General features: G+C 39.3%; 1 protein-coding gene across 8 annotated transcripts in view; it reads left to right on the plus strand.

Moving 5' to 3' along the window:
• FOXN3 (forkhead box N3) overlaps window positions 1–25,129 on the plus strand; it is a 206,263-nt gene that overhangs the window by 171,097 nt on the left and 10,037 nt on the right. For 4 of the 8 annotated variants that reach the window (XM_071426639.1, XM_071426641.1, XM_071426643.1 and 1 more), the window contains 2 exons: window positions 8,256–8,321; window positions 17,618–17,726. In XM_071426639.1, the coding sequence (XP_071282740.1) occupies window positions 8,256–8,321; window positions 17,618–17,726 (175 nt within the window). The remainder of the gene's footprint in view (window positions 1–8,255; window positions 8,322–17,617; window positions 17,727–25,129) is intronic. The other 4 variants (XM_071426644.1, XM_071426642.1, XM_071426646.1 and 1 more) reach the window with 2 other exon arrangements.

Raw genomic sequence — 25,129 nt, forward strand, 5'->3', positions numbered from 1 at the left:
TTGTGAGCAGCAGCACACTATAAATACTTCTGAAACTTCACATGCAGACTTTTTGCTTTGTTTCAGCTCCTGTTAGAAGACTTTACTAGAAGTGTTCTGATTGCCAGTCTTGTCTTCAGCCAGTGTTGCTTCACTGAAATTATCTTTCAACTTAATAGTCCTTCTACCTTGCTTTTTACCCCTGCATCCCCAGATTACCTCATATTGAAAGTCTTAGTTCCTCTGTCTTTGTTTTGCTTAACTGAGCAGGCCAAGCTCTCTGCTTTCTGTCGTAAAGTCAGTTTCCATGTTGGTTTGGTTGTCTAGCTGGTTTTTTTTTTAGGTTTTTGTGGTTTTATTTTCAAAGAGTGCATCTTCCCTGCTTTTCTTCAGATACAGATTTGATCTAGGTCTTGGTGCAGTGACTTGCAGAAACTGCAGCTTTCCCCAGGGTGAGGTATAGAGTTCCTCAGTCCAGTCTGTTTTCCAGAGTTCCACAGGAAGTATTTAGTTCATCAGAAGTTGCTCTTTCAAAATAATAGATCTTAAACAAAATTAGGCTTCCTGTTATCCTTCCCTGCTAATCTAAACTGAATTGCTTCATGGTCTCCTGTTCCAAAGTCATCCTCATTATTTAACATAAAGAGCAGAATAGAATCTATTCTTGATCATTCAGCAACATGGATAAAGAAACTTGTCAGCTGTCACATCCAGGAATAACTGGTCTTACCATGGTTAATAGCATTTGTTCTCCAGTCTGCACTGTGAAGTTAGTCTCCCTTGTTGACGTAATTCCCATTTCTTTAATGATGCAGAACTCTATCCAGATCTATATCTAGTGTAAGAAGTCAAGAGCAGACCCAGAGTCTCTTTCTTAGAAATCTTCTTTGACCATCTGTCCACAGCATTGCCAAACATTTTCTTTTTTATTCTGTTTCCGAAATCTGCTCTTTCTTTATGGCATAACAGTATCCTACCATATAAAATCTGTATTTTCTTTGAAAAGCGCAGACCTTTTGACACCTGTTTCACTAATAATTCTGTTCCACCCTGTTTGTGAATTTTCCTGTAATAGCACTAGTGCTTTGAGTTCCTCTTCCATTATGGCAGTCTGCCTGTGTTATTAGCACACAGCTATTTTAGCTGATGGATTTTTTGTTCATCCTTTCTGCTCGTATGTTGGTTTTAGACTGCATTTGGCTCTTATGCTATATACACTGCTCTCATTGGCTCTCACATGCCTGACCTTTTTCTCATCATTACCAGCAACTTTTTTTTCTTCAAATCCCTGAAATACCGCTCTCAGTTTTGTTTTCATGTTTATGTGATGTTTGCCCCTTTGCTGTCTGGATCCTGAAACCAGTGGGGAATTTATGTTCACCTCCCCAGGTCTTTCCTCACTTTGTTCTTGGTGTGGATTGTGGCGTGGTCATTCCAACAGTTGGGACATTTGGGTGAAGCCCTCCTGAAGACTCACCTTGTGGTGAAAGTACCCAGAAGTCACCTTTTCCTGCAGAACTTCAGGAAACTGTAGTGGTTGAGGGAGGCAGGGGGACTGAAAACATTTCCTCAAGGGTCACTCAGGCTAAGGGAAATGCATTGGGTCTTTTCCAGCTGGCATGTCCTGTGCTTGCTGGACTGAAAGAGGTACTTGGTTCTCAAGGCCTGGTGCACACAAATATATTTTAAAATAGCAGTGAAAAGGAAATGAGTGCTTAGAAAAACACTGGTATGGGATAATATAGGGTATGGTTTATTTGGTCTTAAATGGTCAGAGTTTTATAGAGGACTGCTTCCTGGTCACAGTTTTATAGAGGACTTCCTCTGCTGGCCATCCTCCCACTTTGCTGAAAGAGAAGCCTATTGTTAGCAGCAGGGACATGATGAAAGCTTGAGCAATGATGACCTCGATGTCCCAGAGATAACACACATCTGCATAAATGGGTACAAAGAGCATGTGTGTTTATGTGTATGTGTATTCTTCAGTCAAAAAAAAAAAATGTTTGCAACCTGTAAGGCTGCAAGGAGTTACAGCCTTCATAATCACGTCTTCCACTGTAGAAGCTGAGGCTGCAGCAATCAGTCAAGAAGATGATTGAAATTCCTGATCAAAAATTAGGTAAGTACACGATGGAACAGCAAATTGTTTCCTTCTTCTGTGCTAGCTCACTGGCCAGCGTTTTCTCTAGCTGGTGTTCTCTGTTCAGTACTCCAAGCCACACAGGCTGGATGGAGTCAAAAAACTTTACTGTCGCCTTTGTGATTGGTAGATTTTTTTTCTCCACGTCCTTCTGCACTGAAAGTTAGCCTTGCCAGTAATGTGCATCAAAATGAAAAAAAAATTAAAATAAAGGAACAAAACTAAAGCAAAAATCTCCAACCTGCTTTTAAGCTATATATGCTATAATGCATCATCTTTATGTGTAAGATGTTGTCTCATCTCTCTTTAGTCAGGTGTCTCTTAAAATATTTTTTATTTTGCACTGGTAAAATGACTATCAGTATTGTGAGTCTGTCTTTTAACAGTTAAATGATCTCAGTCTTTACTCCTGAGATGAAAAGTTAGGATGCTTTGTTTTCTCACAGCTTTCTGAATGATAAATGAACCTCTTTGAGTTAGTGCATGCATAAGACCTACTGTAACTCTTTCTACTATCATTCTTTTTATTAAAGCTAGCATTCTTAACAAGAATACATTGTAACTGTATGTTTGGTTTACAGGTTTTCAGCTGATAAAATGGTATTATTAGAAAATGGAAATTGTATGTGTTGCTTCATGACAATACAAATGTAACAAAATAGAGAAGCAGGAAGAAGCTTTCTGGGAGAAATGTTCTGTATTTTTTAAAATTAGACCTCTTACAATACTTGTGCCATAGCTTACTTGGCAGTGCCGGAAATGAACCTAAATAGGAAAAGTTATTAGTTCATTTAGACCTGTGCCTTTCTTCTTCTGTGTCTCATACTAGATCTATTTAAAGGAGTGTGAGATGCTCCACTGTGACTTGGCATTACTAATGAAGTTGCTTCCTCCTGACCTCTGTTGTATAGCTTCCAGAATTCTCATGCTTGGTCTTTCGTGCACTGTTGTTGAGATATGAATATAACTTCTTGTTTCTTCCCAAGATCTTGGTTCTGAATCCTACTGGTTTATTGTACTCTTCCACAAGTATTCTGTTTATTTTAAGAGAACTTCTCAACCTTATTTAAATATTTCAGAAGTGGACTCAGTGGCATCCCACATGAAGGAGTTTGACAGAGTTACAGTACTTAAAATTCTCTTCAGGTATTTCTTTCTGTCTTGCACATTGCAACTTTATTTTAACAGCTATATTCTTATTCCATCATTAGGCAAAATAAATTAAAAATAGAAAAGAAAAAAAAGCAAATGGGGGGGAAAAAAGCCTTCCTTCTGTTCATTATTCTCTATGGTTTTGACCTGACATATACCAAGGTTAACCATCATGATATGGGAAGGGAAAAGGCACATCTGTTAACAGAGAAGTTAAACAGGGGCAAGCTGCTCTTTGCTCCGTTGCAGTTTAATAAGCCTGAAGGTAAAGATGGAAGAAAGTGTTGCTTTTGCACCATTTTACTACTGATGAAAATTGAAAATATCAAAGAATCAAATAACAAAAAAAAGCGTAGGAATGGTCTGTGCTAGAAAGTGAGGCAGGAAGGGGGTTAAAAGACTGATTTGTAGACAAGGAATAATCTGAGCTTCTGCCTTTTGAGTACATTGGCACTAGGTTTTAGGCATTCCATCTACAGTAGGAATATATAAATGGGAAAAAGCAGTGGAGGATGCTGAGGCAGAAGTAGAATGGGCCAAAAACTAGCATACTGAATGGTAAAGTGAAGTACTTCACAAAAATAGTTCTATTTTAGATGTAGTAACTTTAAATTAAAAGAAGATCTTATAAATTCCTTCCTGATGAGATACCACAGCAATGGTTGTAGTGTACAGATGGTGCAGTTTATTTACTAACTACATTTTTTACGTCAGTTGGCTGTAACATTTTCTTAATACCTAAATATGCATCTTAAGTGCCTCTCTCTAGGCATCTGTGCTGGAAAATTCAGGCCATGGTTGCTTTGAACTGCTTTAGCTGCTATTTTCTTTAAAACCTTATGGTATGGCTGTAAAGACAAATTTCCTTTTGCACAGCCAAAAAGGCACTATGTTACCCTAATTTTTATTTAATTGGAAGGGGATGGATTTGAAGGGTTTGATCAAAGTTTAAAATAGTATCAAAATAATACAAATTACTGTAAATCACTTTCTCTCTCTATAAAATGAACTCTGATCAGAGATCACAACATAAAAAAGAACAGCTGTCACATCTGGCTTTCTCAGGTACATGACTGATTTTAATTATTTTTTGTGAATTCTAGAATAAAGAGTCTGCTACCTGAGGGCTATCCTCTGCATTGCTTGTATGTAATCTCATGCTAAATATTTCATGCCTACCATTTTGACACTTCACATGTCTGTGCAAGACAGATTCTGATCTATACAGGTAACATGCAAAGCAAAGTTTGGCTCCAAGTACGTCTTGACGATATCATAGAAGATGTAATTCCACAGTGATACTGTAGGTTATTTTTCACTGAAAGAACTAGAGATTAGTTCTTTCAGTGAAAAAATGTTTAGAGATTTGGTGTTCACTGTTGAAGACTCTGCTGACAAGGGGCATGAATCTAAACTGCAGCAAACAGAACTGCCAGGAGGTTCATACCACCGCTGGTATCATCTTTGTGAAAACAAGTTTTGTGTTTAAGAGCAATGCTGGCCAGAGCAGTGCAAGGGGAGGTACTGCAGCTGTAGTAGAAATCCAGCCTCTTGATGCCTTTCTTGCCTTACAAGATCTTCTAAGTGCTTAAGGCTTCTTCCAGGTCCTTTCTGGTACCTTGCAATGGATCCTTGGTGCGTGAGGGACCAAGCACCAGACTTGGTCAAGCACTTCAGACTGCAGCATGAAGTACCAAATGTACAGCTAGAGTGCAGTTGTTAGGGAGAATTGTGGCTGCTGGCAATTTTTGTCATTATTTTCTTAACACTCTCCAGTGTTGCCTGTTTGAGACTTTGACACACTCTTACTTCTTTGTACAACACCCGCAATCCTTCCTTTTCTTCATTGCTCCTTACTTCACTCTTTCACAGGGAAGGCTGGACATCTGCTTTTCACTGACAAAAAATTAACAGTTCATGTATGCAGTCAGTTCACCATTTACTTGAATTAGCAAAAAAGAAGCCAGAATGCATTCATTTAAATACTTATTTTTTTATATTCCAAAACTTTATATGTAGTTATTTTTAACCTGGTTTCCTAGGGAAAGATGTTCCTGCAATCATGTTTCACTAACCACCCACTGTTAATAACTTCAGGAACCTTTGTGTTGATCACAGACTTCAGGTAGGGCAGAGATCTCAGTTCTGAAATCCACAGCTGCACGAACACAGGCCAGGTAGAAGGGACAGGATCCAGTTAGCAACTGGTGGGAATACAGCAGTGAGCAAGGTCAGGCCTTACAGCTACAAATGGGAGCATCCACGTGGAAGAGACTACAGAAGAATGGCAGTGGGGAAAGGGCCATCAGCATGGTGGCACTGGTGGGGACCAGCAGCCAAAGCCAGAAGTGCCAGTCCCAGCAAAGGTGCCTTTCAGTCCCATGCCTTTGGTGCTGCTCCTCGTGGCTAATTCTTGGCTCTTCTTGACACACTGCTCATGAGAACGCCTCCAGATTGTGGACGAAAGTGATGCAAAAGAATGTGCCAGCTTTTCAATCTGCCTCTTTTTGCAGGCTCAGACAGCTGGCCCTCAGCCCTTGTCTCACTTGTGCACCAGTCCCTCCTTTTTCTTTCTTCCTTGCAGTAGGAAAACCAAAAGCACATTTTCCTGGATGCTACTGACACCACCATTCATGCATGCCTCTGAGCTCTCTTACCTCTGCCAAGGCATTATGGAATAGCTGTCTAGTTTCTTCAAGAATATACCAGCAGAAACAGAAACATCGCAGGCGTGGATGGGCTGAGACGTGGCTGTGCTGTGGGAGACAGCTGATAGCAGGTGTGGATGGGCTTTGAGACATGGCTGTGCTGTGGGAGACAGCTGATGCAGGTGTGGATGGGCTTTGAGACATGGCTGTGCTGTGGGAGACAGCTGTGCAGATGCAGTCCTTGTTGTGAGCAGCTCGGGTTCGCGTCTTACGTCATTGCAGAAACACTGTGGTACCGTTAGTGGTCCAAAGGCTAAGAATGCACCTTTCAACAGAAACTGGTTGCATCAATTTTATCTCAGATCACAGAGTTTATTACACAAACAAAACCCAAAGTCATCAGGAAACGTGCTTTTCCTGGTAGTGTCCTTTTATTCTTTCAGCAACAAAATTCGCGTTATGTTACAGTGTCATCCACTGAACTAAAACAAAGCAAAATTTAGGAACAGCCAATAAATAAATGCTGAAGTTGGCTGTAGGAATTATGCTAAATTCAACTTTTAAGAATCTCTTAATTTTATGGTATGAAAAAGAGGGAAGAATTCTGATGAATTTGGTTTGTCTTTCTCAGGCTTCTTTTGTCTTGCTTTTTAACATTAGATGGATTATTCCTCTTTAATTGGAAAGCACACACTTGCTGTGTGGTGTGTGCATCCAGTCTTGCAACATGGCACGTATTTGAGAATGATGCTGTTGGGAAATGGCACTTTCAGCATAGATAATTGCAGCAGGAATTCTGCTTTTGAGGTATCTTCAGACTTGAACATAAGTTGATAATGCTGCTTTTTCTTTGGAAAATGTTGACCTGTCCAGAAGACACAGGCACCTTTTATACTAAGCTTCCTGCTGCTGCTGCTACTTCAGTTTCAGTTTGACACCCACTACACTGTTTCCTTGTTTTAGCAATTAAATAATAGAGCAGTCGCCTTTAGAAGAGTGCTTGCAGCTATTCACAGAAAGGTAGTACATACTTAAACAAATGAAAAGTCCCTTTTTTAAATTCTGCAGTCAAGTGAATTTTTGTTTGGCTTAAGCAGATTTTGAAATCCTGTCTACGTCATTTGTATTGTTAATATATTACAGGGCTTTATACCACATCACATTACTGGGAATAGATTTGAAATATATAAAGATCAAAAATACAGATATTTTTAACAGTGGTAAGTAATTTTCTGTCATAATAGCCGAAAGAAAGTGCCATGAAACTATTAGTAGTAAATTAATTTTTTTTTTGTATGTAATTTGGTATAAATACTGACAAGCTGAAAAAACCCCCAACCCCAACCAACAAATGCATACTCATTAGTCATTCAGTTTAGCAGCACAGAGGCAGCAGTCAGCTAGGGTGTGCGTTTTTATGTCTGCTTCAATTGCACACTTCATTTATTTGGACATGGCATAGGCGGCTTTCTCTGTCACACGGCATCACTGCACGATTAGCAAGTTGTGCCCCAGGGCAGCTGGGACGCTTTGCTGGGGCAGATGTTCTTTTCAGCTTATTCAGTGGCCGTTGTGGGGTTGTTTACTGTTGTCATAGATACCTGCATTTCCATAGCAGCCGAGCTGTTGTGTGTGAAGCAAGTGAATATAGTTATAAAAGGATCATATTTTGTTCTGTCTCTATAACTTACCATCTGTCAGCTGACTTTTCATGATGGATTCAGAAACCAATTTAAGAATAACAGCAGCCAGCTGATTATTTTTGCTTATATTAAAGTGACAATGGACAGGAATGCAAATAAATTGATGCTTCGATGAAATGCTAGTTTCTTTTTTTTTTTTCTTAATTGCAGCAGTTTGTCTTCCAACACTTTCTCAAACTTTGCTGAAATCTTTCTTGACAAATAGAAATGACCAAGTGTCATCTTCTGTACTTGCTCAGGTATTCCTTGTGCTTTCCCACTCCTCAGCTGTCAGCTCATCCCTGTCTGTTGCTTCCAAATTGTGATGTTGCTCCTGCTTTCTCAGATCCTTTGTAATGAAATCTAAATACTCTCCACAGAATTAAACAGGGAATTGGTGAGGCTAACAGCAAAGGTATCATACACACACAAGCATAAGTATGGCTAAGTGACATAGATCACCACTCTGTTTAATGGTAACAAGGGGATCACATGCAAGTCTGGGGATAAATTTAATGTGTAGCCAGTGAGCCCTCTGAGTGCTGAACTCTCATACCTTTTCACTCAGAGACGTGGTCAAACCTGTAGTTTAGCAATGGGGGTAAGAAGATTAGCCCAGTTGTAAATAATGTATTTATTGGTTGATTTTTCCAGATCCTGACATTGATGCTGCCACTGCCATGATGCTTTTGAATACTCCCCCTGAGATACAAGCAGGTTGTGAGTAGATATTTCTATAGCATATAGCAACATAGACGTATAAAATTAATATTCTCTTTTATAAGTATACAGCATACCAGATAAAAAGGATGTAATAAAGAAATATAACTTCCCTTGTAGACCCTTGCACTTCCTTGACCCTTACATGAGTATAATTTTGTGGTTCATATTACATTTGTTACATGAATAATATTAATCCGTGATCTCTTATGTAAAAGAGAGGTTATTGTTATTCATGACATACACTTAAATGAGTAACATACTATTATCCATACTGATAGAAAGACCTGGGGCAACAGCCAGGAGAAAGGCAGGGAGATAGAGAAAGAGCAAGAGAGTGAAGGATACATGGCATATGGTTCTGTTTTCATTTTGTTTTGATTTGACTCCTATCGTGTAAGTTACCACAGCCATCTGGATACTTTCCATTCACTTGGGCACTGTTTCAGCTCCTTCCTTGCACACATCCTGCCTGTTTTGGGGTTTTTTTCTCTGACTGATGCAAGGTGGTAAGCAGGTGACAAGGAGCAAAGAGAGGTCTCACTTCCTGCCAATACTCTCCTCCCTGTTCTGTGACCAGACCTGAGGTTTTAATGCTGTGCATTAACAGAGCACTGAAGAGGCCTGGACCCCCACTGGACTGGGCTGTGCAAATACTGCAGGAACCATCCTGCCCCACAGAGCTTGCAGTGAAGGTATTACAGGAATCCATAGTGAAATACAGCTACACAAAAACAGGGAATACAAGAAAACAAACGTATCGCTGGTCAGCAAGCATGGTAGTAATGCCAAGTGACAGGCAACTCGAAAAAATAAAGGCAGAAGTTAAAATAGAAACCATTACCAAGACTGTCTAGCATCACTGCTATTGTTCTAGCCTGGGCAACCAACTCCAAATTCCCGGGGAAGCCTTGATTTGCACTTTGATACTCTGCCTGGGGAAGAGAGTCAATTACCATCAAAGCATTTCCCATGCAGCTGAGGAAAGCTATTGTCAGCCTGCTTTGTGACCCTGCCAGAGGAATGCTTCTTGAGAAGCTGCTCTCAGGAGAGCAGGATTTACCAAGAAACTGCTCTGGAAGGAGAAGAGTGGTCCTTGTCCTCCTCTCCTAAGCAGCTTTCAGGAACTGTGCATGGTAAAAGGGCAAGCAATACCTGCTGTGTGTAGGTAGGAAAAAGGAAAGATTTTGTTGGGAAGAGGAGGTTACACTTTGTATCTGATTAATTAGCTTTATGGTTTTAAATGACCATTTAAAATTCCACACCCATGCGTGAAACACTGCTAACAATCACAAATGAATTCTAAAATCAGCTTCTGCTTTTATATGAAATCTTGAAATGGTATCTGACAAACATTGGTTACCATTTATTCCAATTCCACTATCCCTTAGTTTTCATTCAGAAAAACAAAAGGCATAGTAAAAGAGTAAAATACTGTTATTAGGATTATTTTGTGTTTGTGTAGGTTTTACTGTATAGACTTATAAAACTGATTCTTCACATTGCTACTAAAGGTTAGGAATATGCAATTATAGTTAGAGTGTTAATGTCAGAAATCAGTTTCTCAATTACTAACACCTTGCAGTATATTCACAGACCAAATAAAGGCAGAAGTTCAAAGTAGCCAGCTGTGTGCAAGTTTCTACTGAAACCTGCAATCCAGCTGGCACCAGGAGTTAAAGCATGAAAGATACTGTGATATGCTAAGAGAGGGCATGTAGGAACGTAGATTTAATACTTTTTGCTTCAGTTTATTGAAGTCGTGTTTCATCAGGTTTTGTAGGTTTGTGTTTGAAAAGAAACAGCAATTAAAGCACCTGCTTCCTTTAGAAGCAGCTATCACAAGTTACAAATACTTGGTATTTTTATTAGTAGTCAGTTCATGAATATTAATTCCAAAATATTTGACTTGCACTGAAAACTCTATCTTGACCTGCAAGGCACTGAGTACTGTCTGGGCCATCTTGGGCAAGTTGCATCAAATTTATGGGCCTGTTTTCCTCTTGTGAATCTAATTTGGAGAGAGGACAGAAGAAAACAGGATGGTGAACAAATGGTAGAGCTCCATTTAGAACTCATGGTTACTAAACCAGTGAACTTTAGAACTCATGGGTACTAAATCAGTGAAGTCCCTGAGTTAGTTTTGTACAGTTGCTTTTTTGTACAAAAGATTTTCAGCACGTCAGTTGTTACCAACATCTTGAAAGTGAATATTGCTAGCTGTCATTCTAAGAGTGTGGCATCCTGGGCATGTCATTGAGTCTTACCAAACCATGATGTTTTGCCATGATTAAAAGGGGAGGTAGATTTTGGTGCTTTTGCAGTGTGTTGGAGTTCCTGAGATTCAAGTCACTGGAAGCATGTAGGTAGCAACACCTTCTTAATTGGTGAGGTCATTTTGAACTTTGAGCCACTTGCTTTTCTGGAGGGATGAGTAAAGAAGGGACAGTGTTAGTGTATGGCTGCTACTGCTCGTGAACAGTGCTGTGGTCAGAGGGATTATCCTAGAAATACTGATTTAATCCAAGAAGCTTCTCAGTGCTGTTACACATAGCTCCAAGTTCATGCATAGTCCTTTGCCTGTTGCTATATAATTTGTGAATTGCACACAAATGCAAGTACATTGCTCAATCTAAAGTTTAATGCTGCAAACAGCTATTAAACAGTGCCCACAGAAAGGATTTGGGTAGAAACCAGGAAACTGAGAGTCTTCCCAGCTCTGACATCCACCTTCCGGTTTCAGTACTCTCATCACTTCTTGGTTGGGTTGGCTAGAAACTGGTGGCCTTCAGAGAACTTAGCAACACTGGTTTTGTGAGTGGTTCCTTATAGGAGACTGAAGTGCTGTGTAAAGATATTTTTAAAATAGGTTTTCTATGATTTAAACCAGTGTCTCTCTGATTTGGAAGTCTTTATTAATTCTCCTCTCAAAACATATAAAACCCAGACTAGATACACATATTGTAAGTTTGGTGGGGGGACAAGTAATTCCTTAAAGAGATCTACTTTACCTCTACACTTCTAACATTGTACCCTAATGAAATTTGCTTTTTAAACTAATGCAAGTGGATTGTATATGAGCAAGATACATATACAGGAATGAAGACCAAAAAAATTGCCTTAATGACAGTCAGAAATTCTCTAAATAGGATAAAATAGAACGTGCTGGTTTGTTGGGACATTTTTATTGTACATGAAACTTGATAGATGTAATGTTCTATTTGTACTGCTTATGGACAAGTCACTTAGTATAACTGAGACAGCTTCCAGCCTAACTTTGAGTATCACAAAATGATAAATCATTGAGAGTAAAATGTTTCGTAAAACTATTTTTACTGGCAATTTTGTCTTAAAGCAAAAACTAGGAAAATACATTTTCATAATGTTCAAACTTTCTGTTGCTGGATTTTGGTTAGGATTTTGTTTTGGTTTGTTTTACTTTGGTGTTTAATATTAAGCCATTAAAGGGATGAAATAAATTTGGAAAGAAAGCTTACTTTTATTAAGTACTTTCTACTTCTTCCTCTGTACTCACAATATTTTTAGAAAAAGTACGAGTGTGATAGAATTATCAGGATACATTTGTCTCCCCCATCTCAATTTTTGTTTAGAATAAATGGCTTGTTGGATGCATCCTAGATTCACAGTTTGTAAGGACTACAGAGTATGGAATTTAAAAGCTTTGAAATTGTCCTTGAGCTGTAAAATACAAGTTGGGCAGATGTCATCAAATTTGTGCCTGGGTTAAGATAGCTGAATAAAGTTTCACATCTGGCAGAAAACATTTGCTTTTGGCAACTTCTGATGTCCCATCCACTATAGATCATCAGCAATTTCCTACTTTCAGTTCTTGTAGCCTGATCTAAAGAATTCTACTAAACACTGTACTGAAAGAAAGCTTGGCAGAAAAGAGCTGAAGCTGACAGATATTAGCCAAAACTCAGTACCTCTTGTCTATAATGATTTCTTCTACAGAAGCTGGGTCAGGGCAGAGGGCCTTGAGATCCGTGCATGTGCTGTATGATGACAGAAGAGGCAAAGAACCAGTCTGTCCCTACAGGATACACTCACACATTCCACTTCTTTAAAATTCATTTCTCAGTAAATACTATTCATTCTTCCTTGCTAAGTGTTGGCCACCTTGAGCTAGACAGTTTAATGAAGTGTATGTTTGTTTCCTAAATCACACAAAGAACATGTTTTTTACCAGTTCATTGTCTTGATTGACAACAAGTCTCACTCCTTGCTTATGCTTCATTTCACTTTCACATGCCAACATTTACCCAAGAAGTTAGTTTCCTTTTCTAGTGAGCTTTTAAAGTGTCAGTGTGTCAGGTGACTATCCATTACTTCCTCCTCCTTTTGCATTTCAATTTTACCAAATTGCTACATTGTTTGTTTGACAATCAGATCTTCAGGGAAGGACACAGTCTGACATGGTTTTTCTGACACTGTTGCGAAGATCTCGGATGAGGTGGTTATCTCAGCCAGAACTGGGCTTGCTTCACCTGCACACCCCTGCAAGTAAGAGATCAGGGATGCAGTCTGCTGAGAGATGTGATGAAAGAAGTCCATAGTTGGACTAATCTACTCAGCTAATGTGCACACAAGAGCATGCTCTGGATTAAAGTAGTCCTGCACTGGCTGTGGAGTGATCATGTAGCCCTCAACTTACTTCCCACCTACAGACCCTGAGTACAGGCTACAAAACAACCCTGGACTTTTGAAGGGCTTCTGCTGGATCCTTTTAACACTGTGAACATAGTGCCTTGATGGATTCAGATTATGGTATGTTCTCCCACATGTCATTCACTTTATTGTCTGTTAAACTATAGCATGAAAGTTCTCTACAAAAGGGAGACTTTTTTTCCCCTTGGAGAATTTCAGAGATGTAGTCTTGATTTTTGACATTGGATGCATTGCTTCACTCCAGAGTTAGCCAGTGGAGACTCAGCTGGCTGAGTCTACTCAGGTTGTGAAATTCCACCAGAGCAGCATAAGATCCAAAAATAATTTCCCCATTCATGCAGCATATGAGGGGCAGATTCTCAGTACACACTTTGACTCTACTCTAATGAAAGTGTTTCCTGGGCTTAAGTTTCCTGAGAGCAGAGTAGACCCTTGAAAACATAGCAGTGATGAAAGTTGAAAGGTGAATAATGATTTTGTCATTTCAGACTCTTTGTGTTTCACTGGGAACATTTTGTGAAAAAGGAAACCTTCATCAAAGAGATGCACAGGTCTTGTTCCATTGTTTCTTGAGCTGAGTTTCTCAGACATAAACGGCTTTGGGCACTTGCTCAGAAAAGGTGTAAATTACATTTCACACTTCTGCCTAGGAATTGGGAACCTGGAACCTGCCTGTACTGTTGGTTAAAGAAGCATTACAAGAGAGGGGTCAGGACTGTAAGGTGTTCATCCAGATTGGCACTGATTGATGATATGGCTTGGAGTAAATTATCTTACCTCCACACCTTGAATCTTCAATCTCTAAAATATAAATATCTCACCTCAAAGTATGGGTTTGAAACGTAATTAAAGCTTGTAAGGCGTAAATGTATCTTTGGAATAAAAGCACCACATAATTTCAGTAAATAATCCACAACCCTTCAAAAGCACCAAGATGTAGGAATAATTCCTTGAATATAAGTAGCTGTCATACTGCCTGCACAAAGGCTGGAAGACTCTGTGGGTACCAGGGACAGTGTAATAGCAGTTTATCCATAATCTTTTTAAAATTAAGTAATTAATGTTATTTTCTGCAAGGATCAGTTTTGATGCTTTAAATGTTGTAAGTAGAGATGAATGAGCAAGAAAGATCAATCTTATGGTGGCACATTGGTAATGTGGATAACTAGAAATTAATACCTTTTACTACTGAAATATTTTAATCCTGCTTTTCATTTTAGGTTTAGAGTGCTACAGAAGCTGATTTACCAGAAAGTTGGGATGTTGTGGGTTTTTTTTGTTTATGGTTCCATGTATTTCCTGAAAGGATACACTACATAGTCCAGTGTCCTTCTCCAGTGATCCCTTGCGTACAACGTTTCTGTTTGTCTGAGTGATTTAGTGGTTGTGCTGAATCATAATTCAGACAGTCTGAGGAAACAAAACCAAAAATCAGTAGCAATAACACTGCTGTTGCAAGCTGAAATAGTTATTGAATTCTGAGTGATGATTTCATTATCCAGAGCTGTGATGTACTTTAGAGAAAAGTTAGAATCACAGAATCATGGTTAAGACCTCTTCTGGCGTGAATAGTCTTATTGAGCCTTTCAGTGAGTGGTGGCACAAGGCACAGACTGGCCATGATTGAAGAGAATTTCATAGGAGGACAAGAGACCAAGTTGTCTCTTAGGGGATAACTTCTGTGGTTTGTTTTTTTTTTTACAAACCTTTGTTCATTTGTTACTTCTTGAAGGGAATATGGGGAGAGAGAGAGAGAGAGTGTGTGTGTGTGTGTGTGTGTTGACGTGGGAATGTTTTAAATGTGAAGCTTTTGAAGAGAATGTTTCCTGGATGGCACTCCGTGACTTACAAACCTGCAAAGGGTCAAGGAAAATGAAAGATGGATTCCAGCGAGGGTGTTGTCAAGGTATAGAAATCTGAAGTTGTGAGACTTGGCAGTGTATTTGATATAGGTATAGATACATACATAGGAGTGCAGGGAAAAAAGGAAACTCAGAAGAGATAAAGAAGGAAAGGCAGGAAGTTAATTTTTGAAAATTGTGAGGAAGCAAACAGGATATTCTAAAGAAGCAATGGGAGTTGTCAATAAAGGATAGAGGAGAAGAAAAATCATAGAATAAGCATCAGTTAACTCTGCCAGCAGACCAAGATAATTAGGTAATCTGAGCAAAGAAGAGTTTGGGCATCAATGAGCCTGTTGCTCTCTTTTTGTAGTAGCACTTTCAGTATGTTTGAAGTTTTACAGTGTATATTTAGACAGTATCCATAGCTAACTGACATTCTGTGCATATGCATAAATGTTTCATTTCAGTATAAAACTATGGTTTATATCATAGTGAAGAGAAAATTCCCAGATCTTTCTCAGTCAAAACTTCTGGTTCCTTTCTTTTGATGGGACTTTGTAAACATAGAGAAACCATACCATGTAGTGCAGTATAAAATCTGTCCTTCTTAAAAGTTTGTTGGAATAACCATGCCCATTTGAAATTATGTCTTTTTATTTATCTTTCAGTGTTGAGCATATTTATCTGTGGCTTTGAATTCACCAGTTACCTTCATGTTTTAGGTTAGCCATATCTTTGAGCAGACTGCTTTTTCTTTCATGATACTGGTGTTTTGACCATCGCAAGGTTACGCTGTTGGAACAAATAGAATAAGAAATTCAGCCTTTTGAGTTTTAACATGATAATATTGCTCTACAGTATCTAAAAACCAGAACACTGGAGCAGAGAAAACCTTACATTGTCCCCTGTGTGAAAGAAGTTTGATCGATTCCTCATAAGCTAGCAGTGAAGGGAAAAGTATACAGAGTAGGGAGGTATAAATAGCAAAATGCTATTGAAAATTATTCTGGTCATTGAAAGCTGACCCAAGTTGTTATAAACTAAGTTCTATAATTTTAGCCATTTGAGGTTGTACTTAAGTACCTAAATATAACTGACCTATTCTTCAAAGGTGCTCAAAAGTAAGAGTGGGTGTTACACAGTGACAGGATTTGATCGGGAGTGTGATGCTCTCACAAGCAGGAGAAAGAAGATTATTTTCCCAGAACTAATCTGTGCGGTCTGGAGTGAAACAAGGTGAGCACCAGGACAGCAGGAGGGGAGGTGTCGATCTGGCTTGATGTTTATGGGAAGTTGAAGTGTACCTCAGCATACTTCTGAGCATATGCTGCTCTGCCTCAGAATACACTAGTATTTTGGGGTGTGAGTATTTGAAGTTGGGCATGTGAAGTGTATGTGTTGATTCTGAATAATTTCTCTAGTCTCTGTGTAATTTGTTTAAAAATAAATTCTGTGGGTGAATATAAAGTAATACAGTTTACATTTATCTTACAAGTGTTTATGTAATATCCATATATTTAAAAATAATATTAAAAGAGTAATGATCATCATTCTCTTTTTGGACATTCCCCATGGGGGGAAGTTATGGTGTGAATGATGACTTCTAGTAAATAGAATGTGTGTCAGCTGGCTGGCTGTGGATGTTAAAGAAGTGAGTTCAGGTGGAGGCTGTGGTGAGGTGACTGTCCCAGCCTGAAGGGACGTAATAGCAGTGCAAACAAATGCCAGTACATGCAGGTAGGGCCCTGCTGAGGGCCTAGACTAAGAACTCTGTTTGGTAGAACTCTGTTTGGTAGTCTTGCATCTCGTAGCGGAGGAGGAAAATCCTGAGACTTGCTAAGGACACTCTTGCTGTGGTGGTGCCTGACTTGTGCTTCTCTACTCCTTGTTCAGCTGTCTGCCTGGGCTGAGCAGTGTACAGAAACATACCTGGGTAGAAAGCAAGTACTTGGGTGTAACCTAAAATCCTGTTGGCCAGAGCTGCAGTTTTTGATGTAGAGCCAAGTTGAAGAGCCCAGTGAAATGTCTTGCCTGTAGTGGTCAGTTCCTAGGAGTTGGTGTCAGTGGCATCAGCACATGTTGGGTGAGGGAGGCTGGGCTGTGACCCGGCCATGTGCAGGGGGCACGGGACTGCTGCCAGGCTGCATGGCAGGGTCATCCATGGCCAGGGGCAGGGCCTGATTACTGCTATGGACATAATGTCCTCTAAGCCTCTTCTCTATCTCTTCCTGCTAAATACATACTTGTAGTTAATATTTTGTTTTGCAGGGATGGGGGCCCAAGATATTGCTGCTCAGAAAGTAAACTGGGATGATAAAAAGCCGTCAACTGTGATCTTGCAGTGAAATACTTGTGTTCTATTTATCTGTAAGGGGTCATTGTTTCTTTTTGTAGACAAAATAGTTACACCTGTGCTCATAGCTGGTTTTGACTCTAAGCACATTCATTCGCAGTAGAACAGCAATTGCAAAAGAAAAGTGATTCGTTTGTACAAGGAATGATCTGCAGCAACTAGGTCAGGCAGTGGCTTTGGTAAGCCATGTAATCATTGTTTATATGAAAATAGCATTGGAAATAGAATGGCTCAGAAGACTCAAGGCTGAGATGTCCAAGGTAAGCAGTGTACTGCACGAGCCTCTCTAATGGTTTTCCAGTACATTGAAAAGCCACATTTTGCTCCTGTACTTTTCCACATTTTGCTCCTGTACTTTTCTAACTTTTCCTTTAGAAGAAAAAACATTGTATGTTTTGTTTTGTTTTTAGTTCCTTCGGGAGTGATACAAAATGGAGCTCGAGTACTGAGTAGAGGAATATTTCCTGGAGCCAGGCCATTGCCAATCAACCCTATAGGGAGCATGGCTGTCGCAGTAAGGTAAGAGTGCATCATTGTGGCATCTGTATGAAATAAATCAGCATTTTGCAAAAAATGTAAAAGTACGTGTGAGCTCCGGGTATTTTGCTGCTTGCCAGTGCTTCTGAGGTTCTAAATGAAATAAAATTCTCCCACCTAAAATTCTTGGGATATCATCCTTAGCAGGATAGTCATGGCATATCTGTCTGTTGCATGGTGGTTTGTGGAAAACACTTGTATTTTCACTAGCAAATTGCAGGCAGTTTGTGGTGAGAACCTTCTGTAGTGGCCTGTTTTACTAAGTGCAAATGTTTTCTCCTCCCCTCTCTCCCTTTTCTTAAGGACTTTTTCCTGGATTAAATACCAGAGAGAAGAGTATCAATAATATTAAAGCAAATCCTGAAAGCTATTTGAACATATAGCTGTCATTTTGTTATTAACTTAGATCTTTGTGAGGCAGTTTCTTTCACTATGGTTTTATTTCAAGGTTATACTGAAACATGCAAGGGTAAAATGTTGTTTAAGATACTCAACTATCAGGAAGCAGGGCAGTAAGAGACATCTAGTGATGGCAGTAGGAACTGTGGTTCAGTGGTTTGTTTTGCTCAGAGCAGTGCTGGTTTATTGGTGGAAGAACAATTTGCCCCGGGTGTAGCTGCATTTTCAGTCAGTCACAACAGAGATTAATTTGGTCAAGTGCACTGCCAGTGCCCTTGTCTTTCAGAACTCTCAGTATCTGCAAAAGCTATTTCAGCTCGGGCAGTTGGGTATTCTGGGTGGGGTTTCATAATTAGTGCTGACCTCACTTCACAGTGCTGTTGCAATTACACTCTCTTTTCTCAGGCAAGGGCTGCAAGGCATTGAAATAAAGTATCTAGGTAGGTCTAATTCTATCACTATTTACATGGGGTTTTTTATTTTTTATACCTTTTCAGAATCAGGGTCTAGCCCCTTGGGTCCAGTATTTCCATCCAGTAAATGGAGAGAAAGACAGAGAGAGCCTATGACATTCATGTGGTCTTGATGCTTAAAATGCATAGAGGGGAAGACACTAATTGGAATAAAATCCATATTTTTTGATGAGCGAGTTCTTCAGCTGTTTCTCCCATTTGCTTCACTGAAGGGATGCAACCCCAAGGGTCATCCTCCAGAATTCTGCAGAGTTCCTCTCCATCTCTCTTTACCACAGCTTGGCCTTGCTAGCAGCAGGGGTCAGCTCTCTTCATCAGCTTTGCCACTGGCTTCACCCAGGACTTGTATTCTGCTCCAGTGGGGATTGCAGAGCCATAGGACTACAGGGTCATTCATTATATATAATTTTTATGAGGTTTTCAAGCTAAATGGAGGACATAGTGGTCTCAATATTCTCTCTGGAGTTTATCTGTATTTCCTGCTTAGACTCTGTTTCATAATCAGAATTGACTCATGGAGGAGATAGAACTGTTTTACTTCCAGGCCACTTGAAAACTTCTGTGTAGGCATCCTCAAATTGTTGTGCTGTAAAGCTGTATCTAGTTAAATTTTATACATTTTCAAAGGACTGTTTCTCATGGTTTTTTTCCCATCAGGTAGAGAATGGGATCTTTACCAGCTACCTGTTAATGTAGAGATGGGAAATTAGGGATTTTACCCCTCCCTTACTTACGTTCTTTTTGCTCTGTCTCACAGAAAAGCATTTATCATTAGTTAATGCAGACATTTCTAATTCTTTTTGTTCTCTTCTCCAGCCTTAGGCAGTATTAGAAATAGCTTGCTATGAATATATTCCTGGTGTGCATAATGTCTGCTCATATTTAAAATCTCCTGCAATATCCCCTCTTTTAATTCTTGAAAGGCAGAGGGAGACACAGACAAGAGGCTTTGAAAGCCTTTGAGAAGTTCGGGGACTCTCTTCAACAGAGCGAGTTCAGCAGGCAGTTTTGTCTTGTTTCCCTCAGGGATAATGCTATTCAGAATTTCTTTGGGAAGAACATCAATCTGGATTCACAATGCCTCCTGGAACATCATCTGGTCCTCTCAAAACTGGACACCTCTGTTATCAGTTCTGTGAGAATTACACTGTTTCTTGGTGCCAACCCCTCTCCTCAGATACACCAGACTAAATAGGAGCTGTCATGTTCAGCTTTCATGGTGTCTCCTGAGAATAACTTCTGCTTAGAATGTGCAGCAGGGGAAATTTACCACAGCATCCATACAGCCTTCTTTTGCAATTTAAGAGTAGGTGGACTGCTCAGATTGAGCTGTCATTCCTGCACAGAGGACAGTGGTCCAGTCAGGCTGTCAGGGGATGTTTTCAGACCTGTTCAGGTGCAGGAAGGTTGATTTTCCCCACTAGCTTTTACCAGGAAGGAGGTCTGGGCAGCCATTGTAGGTGGTGCAATCTCCTGTTAATTTTTCTGCTGAAATTGTGTGCCTCTGCCTATGTATTGAGAAGCCAGACAGCTTCTTTCTAAGATTTTTTTAAAATCAAATGTCTTTTTTTGAGAAGTGTTCCTGTGGTGCTATAAATGAAAGGCCTGAAGCCACCTGAAGAAGGTAGTTTTCATCATTCTCATAAGGGACCATTAGCATTTTCTTTATTATGCAGACCGTTGCATAATAAATTAAACCTCATAACTTTTTCTTTAGTTACCATATGTAGGAATCACAGGTTCCTATATAAGATGCTGGTCTTCTCTTGGCACTTCTTGCTGTCTGAGCTGTTTATTTCATTTTGTGTTTTATTTCCTCAATATCTTAATGGTCTTTGGTTTAGTTGTCCCCCAAGCTGGTACAAATAGCTTGTTGTATGTTGTCCTGTTGTGCAGTGCCATTAGTGCCAAAACACAGTAAGAAAAAGTTTGGTCTTGGGTTAAATTTGCAGTTATGTGGGTGTTTTAACTAATTTGTTGTTCAGAAAGGAGGCCAAAACTATAGCATTGGACTGAGAAGCTGAAGTCTGTGATTTCTGATGTGTTAACTCCCATCAATAGAAAAGTTTACTGTGCTGTTCATTCAGTGTGACTGAATGCATTGGCATATTATGTTCCTGTACAAGGTATCAATGTGTTGCTCTTCCCTTGTAATTACATATAATTACTTTATATTTTATATATAAAATAAGGTACAATTGAATTAAGTCCTTTGGGTTAAAAAACCCTCCTGGGGTTTATTTAACAAAGATGACTTTCCACGAATAAAGAATTACAGTTGTGATCATCATTATTTTGTAGTGCATTTGGCTTAAATTGCACAAATAGGCCTTTCATTCCAAACTAATCTACAAATGGAAAGGCATCCCACACTATTTTTACTTTGAAAATCATCCTCTGGTGTTAAATCTCCACAGCAGAGCATAATTGGATGTGTTTTGACAGTAGCTTTTTATTTACTTTATTCACACCACTTTTAGCTTGTTTACCATCCATATTTTCCATGTTGTGGCTGACAAGTCTAAGACCCACCCAAAAACAGCAGGGGAAAATAACGCTTCAAAGCTGCACAGCGTGTAGCATGTCTCTAGCATGAGATCCATCGTATTTTGGGGATATTTTTGGCAGACCATGTCCCTATATAGTTCCCTGAGAGAATCTAAAAGCAGATGCAGTGACAGTCTGGATATGTAGAAGATACTGACTGACAGAGGTATTCACTGAAAGCAGGCAAAGCCAGTAGTTCCTTACATACAGCCAGGAGTTGGTTGTGAAAGTGAGCTCTTGCTCTTCCTATCATCATCCATTGGAAAATACCTTTGAAATGTTTTTCTAGGTGGACTTCTGTGTTGCTTTGGTAGGGATGGTATCTGTCAAAGTGGCCAGTGCATATGACATTCACATGTCTTGGCAAGGTACACAAAGCTCTTACCATATGTAATCACCTTCCACAGGAGTCAGGTATGACCTGTTACATCAACCCTTGGGAAGAGCACAAGCTTGGAAGTTGATCTAACATTTGACATTGTGTAGCATCAATTTCATCACAATATTTGTTATTTTCTGCAGTTATCCATAGTGGGTGGGTGGTTTATGACTGTGTCCAAGTCCTGCTGCTGTGCAGTAGAACTACTGAGCCTAAGCCTCTCACATGCCTAATGTGGACAGATCCACTGAGGTGAGGTTGATGGAAATTCACCCCACAGAGAATCTTAGCAGCTGTTTAGCATAGGCCTTGTAATTTGATTCAGGCTGTTTTGCAGATGATATTTTACAAAATATCCTTGGTAATTTTTTTTAAAAACTTACTTATATGCTACATATGCCTAGGTAATAGGTTAGATTACTTTTTGTACTATTTGTTAGAAATACCTTGGGTTTTAAATTACTGCAGGCTAAAAATAAAAATTAATAGGAAATTCCATGGGCTTTTCCCCATTTTATCCAATTCTTCTTCACCAAATTCTTCTCTGTCCTGGTTTTGGCTTGCATGCAGTTCATTTTCTTCCTAGTAGCCAGTACAGAGCTGTGTGTTGGCTGTAGCAGGAGAATAATGTTGATAACATGCTAATGGTTTAGTTACTGAGCAGAACTTGTCCCGAGTCAAGGACTTTTCAGTTTCCCATGCTCTGCCAGTGAGCAGGTGCACAAGAAGGGAGCAGGGGCAGGGCAGGTGACCTGAACTGGCCAAAGGGCAGTTCCATACCGTAGAGCATAAACTGGGAGAGTTGGCAGGGAGGAGCTGATCACTCCTGAGGGATGGGTTGAGTTGGGAGCCATTGTGTTGTGCATCCCTTATCTTTCCTGTGTTTTATTCCCCTTTTTGTTACCTATCTCTTTTCATCACCTTCGTCATCGTTGTTGTTACTAGTTTTGTTGTTATTTACTTTATTTCAAAGTGTTTGTATCTCAACTCATGTTTACCTTTTTCCAATTCTTCTCCCAATCCATCTGGAGCAGGGAAGAGCAAGCAGCTGCATGTGACACAGTTGCTGGCTGGAATTAAACACAGACATTCTCAAGGAATTTCACAGTTACCTGGAAATTGCAAACAGGTTTCCTGAAGAACTTCCTTCAGTAAAAAAAATATTTCTATTCAAGTTTCCAAGATAAAATTTTTCATATTCATAGGGAAAACAAGTGCACCTGTACAGGCAGAGCTACAGCTCTTCTTTGATTTTGAGGAATTTAAAGAAAACAGCAACAACAACAACAAAACAAAAACAAAAAACCAAACCAAGCAGAAAGACAACAAAAAGTAGGTAAGGTTTGCTAGTGTTGCATTTTGGCACCCCAAAATTTTGGCAACCTTACCTACTTCATCATGAGTAGATTTTAAAATGCCTGTTCTTCTGCTGTTAATGCCACAGTTCCTTATGCAGCTCCTGATCACTGGGGCATGACAAGAATGAGTTTTGTGCTTAACCTTATCTGAAGATGGAAAATGGTTATTTAGGATTATTTGCACTTCAAAATTATAGGGCAATTACTAGATTATTCCTTGGACATAGCTTTTATTATTGTGACTTTATTTCTCATGCTGTCTTTATTTTTGCTTCTATTTTCCTCCCTTGAAGCAGCCATTCAAGCAATGATTAAATAAAACAAACTTTGCATGTGCAGAGTAGATGCCAAAGCATAAACAGAATTATTATAATTCACTTACATTATCTGTGAATTACTATTTTTGCTTAGATAAAGGAATTGGTAGGTGTTTACTTTCATAAATTCTTAATTGTATCTTCGTAGTGCTTACCCACTGGTGTGATCAGCTTAACAAAGCCCAGATCATCCCAGATGCACTGCATTCCCCTGCCCACCTGTAACGGGCAGGATGAGTTATCCTTGGGAGCCAAAGGAATCCTTTAGTAACTAAAGGACAGCAATGCTGACTGACTTGATTATTTTTTCTTTGCAAAATGCACAGGGCTCCATTTGGTTTAATTTCAGATCTGCTGATACTGCTGGCAGTTCATGACGTGTATTTACTGTGGTCCTTTGCATACAGTTTTTCTCTGAAGTACCTTTGTAAGAGCTTCTGTCACTATTGTGAGCCCTTTGTAAGAGCTTCTGTCACTATTGTGAGCAGCTCACTGTTGACTTTTAACTCAGTAACCCCTGACAAAATCTCATTGTAGAGCAAGTGAACACCACTTACTTTTCATACACTTGCTCATTCTTCTGTCTGCTGGTTTGTAGTGGTTTTAAGAAGCAGTTCAACCAGCTGTAGCCAAAAGTTCTGACTGTTCTGAATTTCCCTTTGAAATAAAAAAAGTGATTTTTCTTTTTCTTTTTTTTTTCTTTTGCGAACTGGGAATGTGTCAAAATCTACAAACCCAGCTTACCTTTACTGTTTTCATTGTGTCTTCTAACTGTGTGCTTCCAGTTACATCCAAAAACTGTCATCTATGGGTACACAGTATCTGTCATCCAGAAGGATCAGAGGTAGATTAAGGTGATATTTAAACTCCACATAGGTTTTCTTTGTTCATCAAAGGAATATACCTGTCTCAAGTGTGAAATGCAGTAAGTTTTTTTTCAGCAAAACCTTTGCCATTTTGCAAACAGAATGTGATTACCTATCTTTCTTTCAAGCTAGCAGAGAAATTTAAGGAAGATATGCCTGTACTTGGTAAAATGACAGACTCACTTTTGTCTCCTCCTGAGGAAGACCTCTCTGAAAGGCAGAGTCACTACCACTGTGCAAAGGACATTATTTCCTCTAACTTGAGACCCAGCTGCCATGAGTTCTGTCTGGCTTCTGGTGACATTGGTAGTAGAATTCATATCCATTAACAATGGGAATGAAGTCAGACTTTCAGAAGTCCAAACTTACATTTGCACTGCTTGAGGATTGTGTCATTGTGCTACAAACTAATGGAAATATTCTGAAAAGAATCTGTGCACATTGCTTTAGGCTGAGATCCCTCAAGCAAATAAGATAGTCCATGAGAGTAGGATGAAAAGCTCTGGAGACTGTCCCAGCAACTTTCCTGAAAGGGCAAGCCACTACTTTAAAACATGAAAATACGTCAGTTTCTGGAAATTTTGAAATGAAGTTCTGAACAAAAAAGGGGGAAACAAAGTGAGAGTTACAACCAGAACTGTGAGCAAAAATAGATGGAGCTAGCCAAAATCTGTGTCCTGAAACCCAAGGGAGTTCTGTCCACTGACAGTCTAGATTGAACTACATAAATCACAAATTCATTTCATAGTGAATATATGATTGTCTAAGAGCAGTGTAGAGCTTGAGAATGTCTCAGAAGCATGTGTGGAATATTAATTGTTTAGATATTAGTTCGTTCAGCTCTTACTAATCTACTAATATCAGTTATAAGTAATTTATCTAATGTTTGAGCTATTGCTTATTAAGATACAGATCAGATTTACTTTCAGGGTACGTGACTTTTGATGTTGTGAATATCCTAAAGCACTCTTCCTGTATAACTTTTTACTTTTCTGCAAATATCCTTTGCTAATTCTCTCCTTGACCTGCTTTCTCTTCCTTTTGTA

This window comes from Agelaius tricolor, unplaced genomic scaffold (genome assembly GCF_023055355.1).
Source record: "Agelaius tricolor isolate 1412-34295 unplaced genomic scaffold, bAgeTri1.0.p SCAF_5, whole genome shotgun sequence".
Lineage (NCBI taxonomy): Eukaryota > Metazoa > Chordata > Aves > Passeriformes > Icteridae > Agelaius > Agelaius tricolor.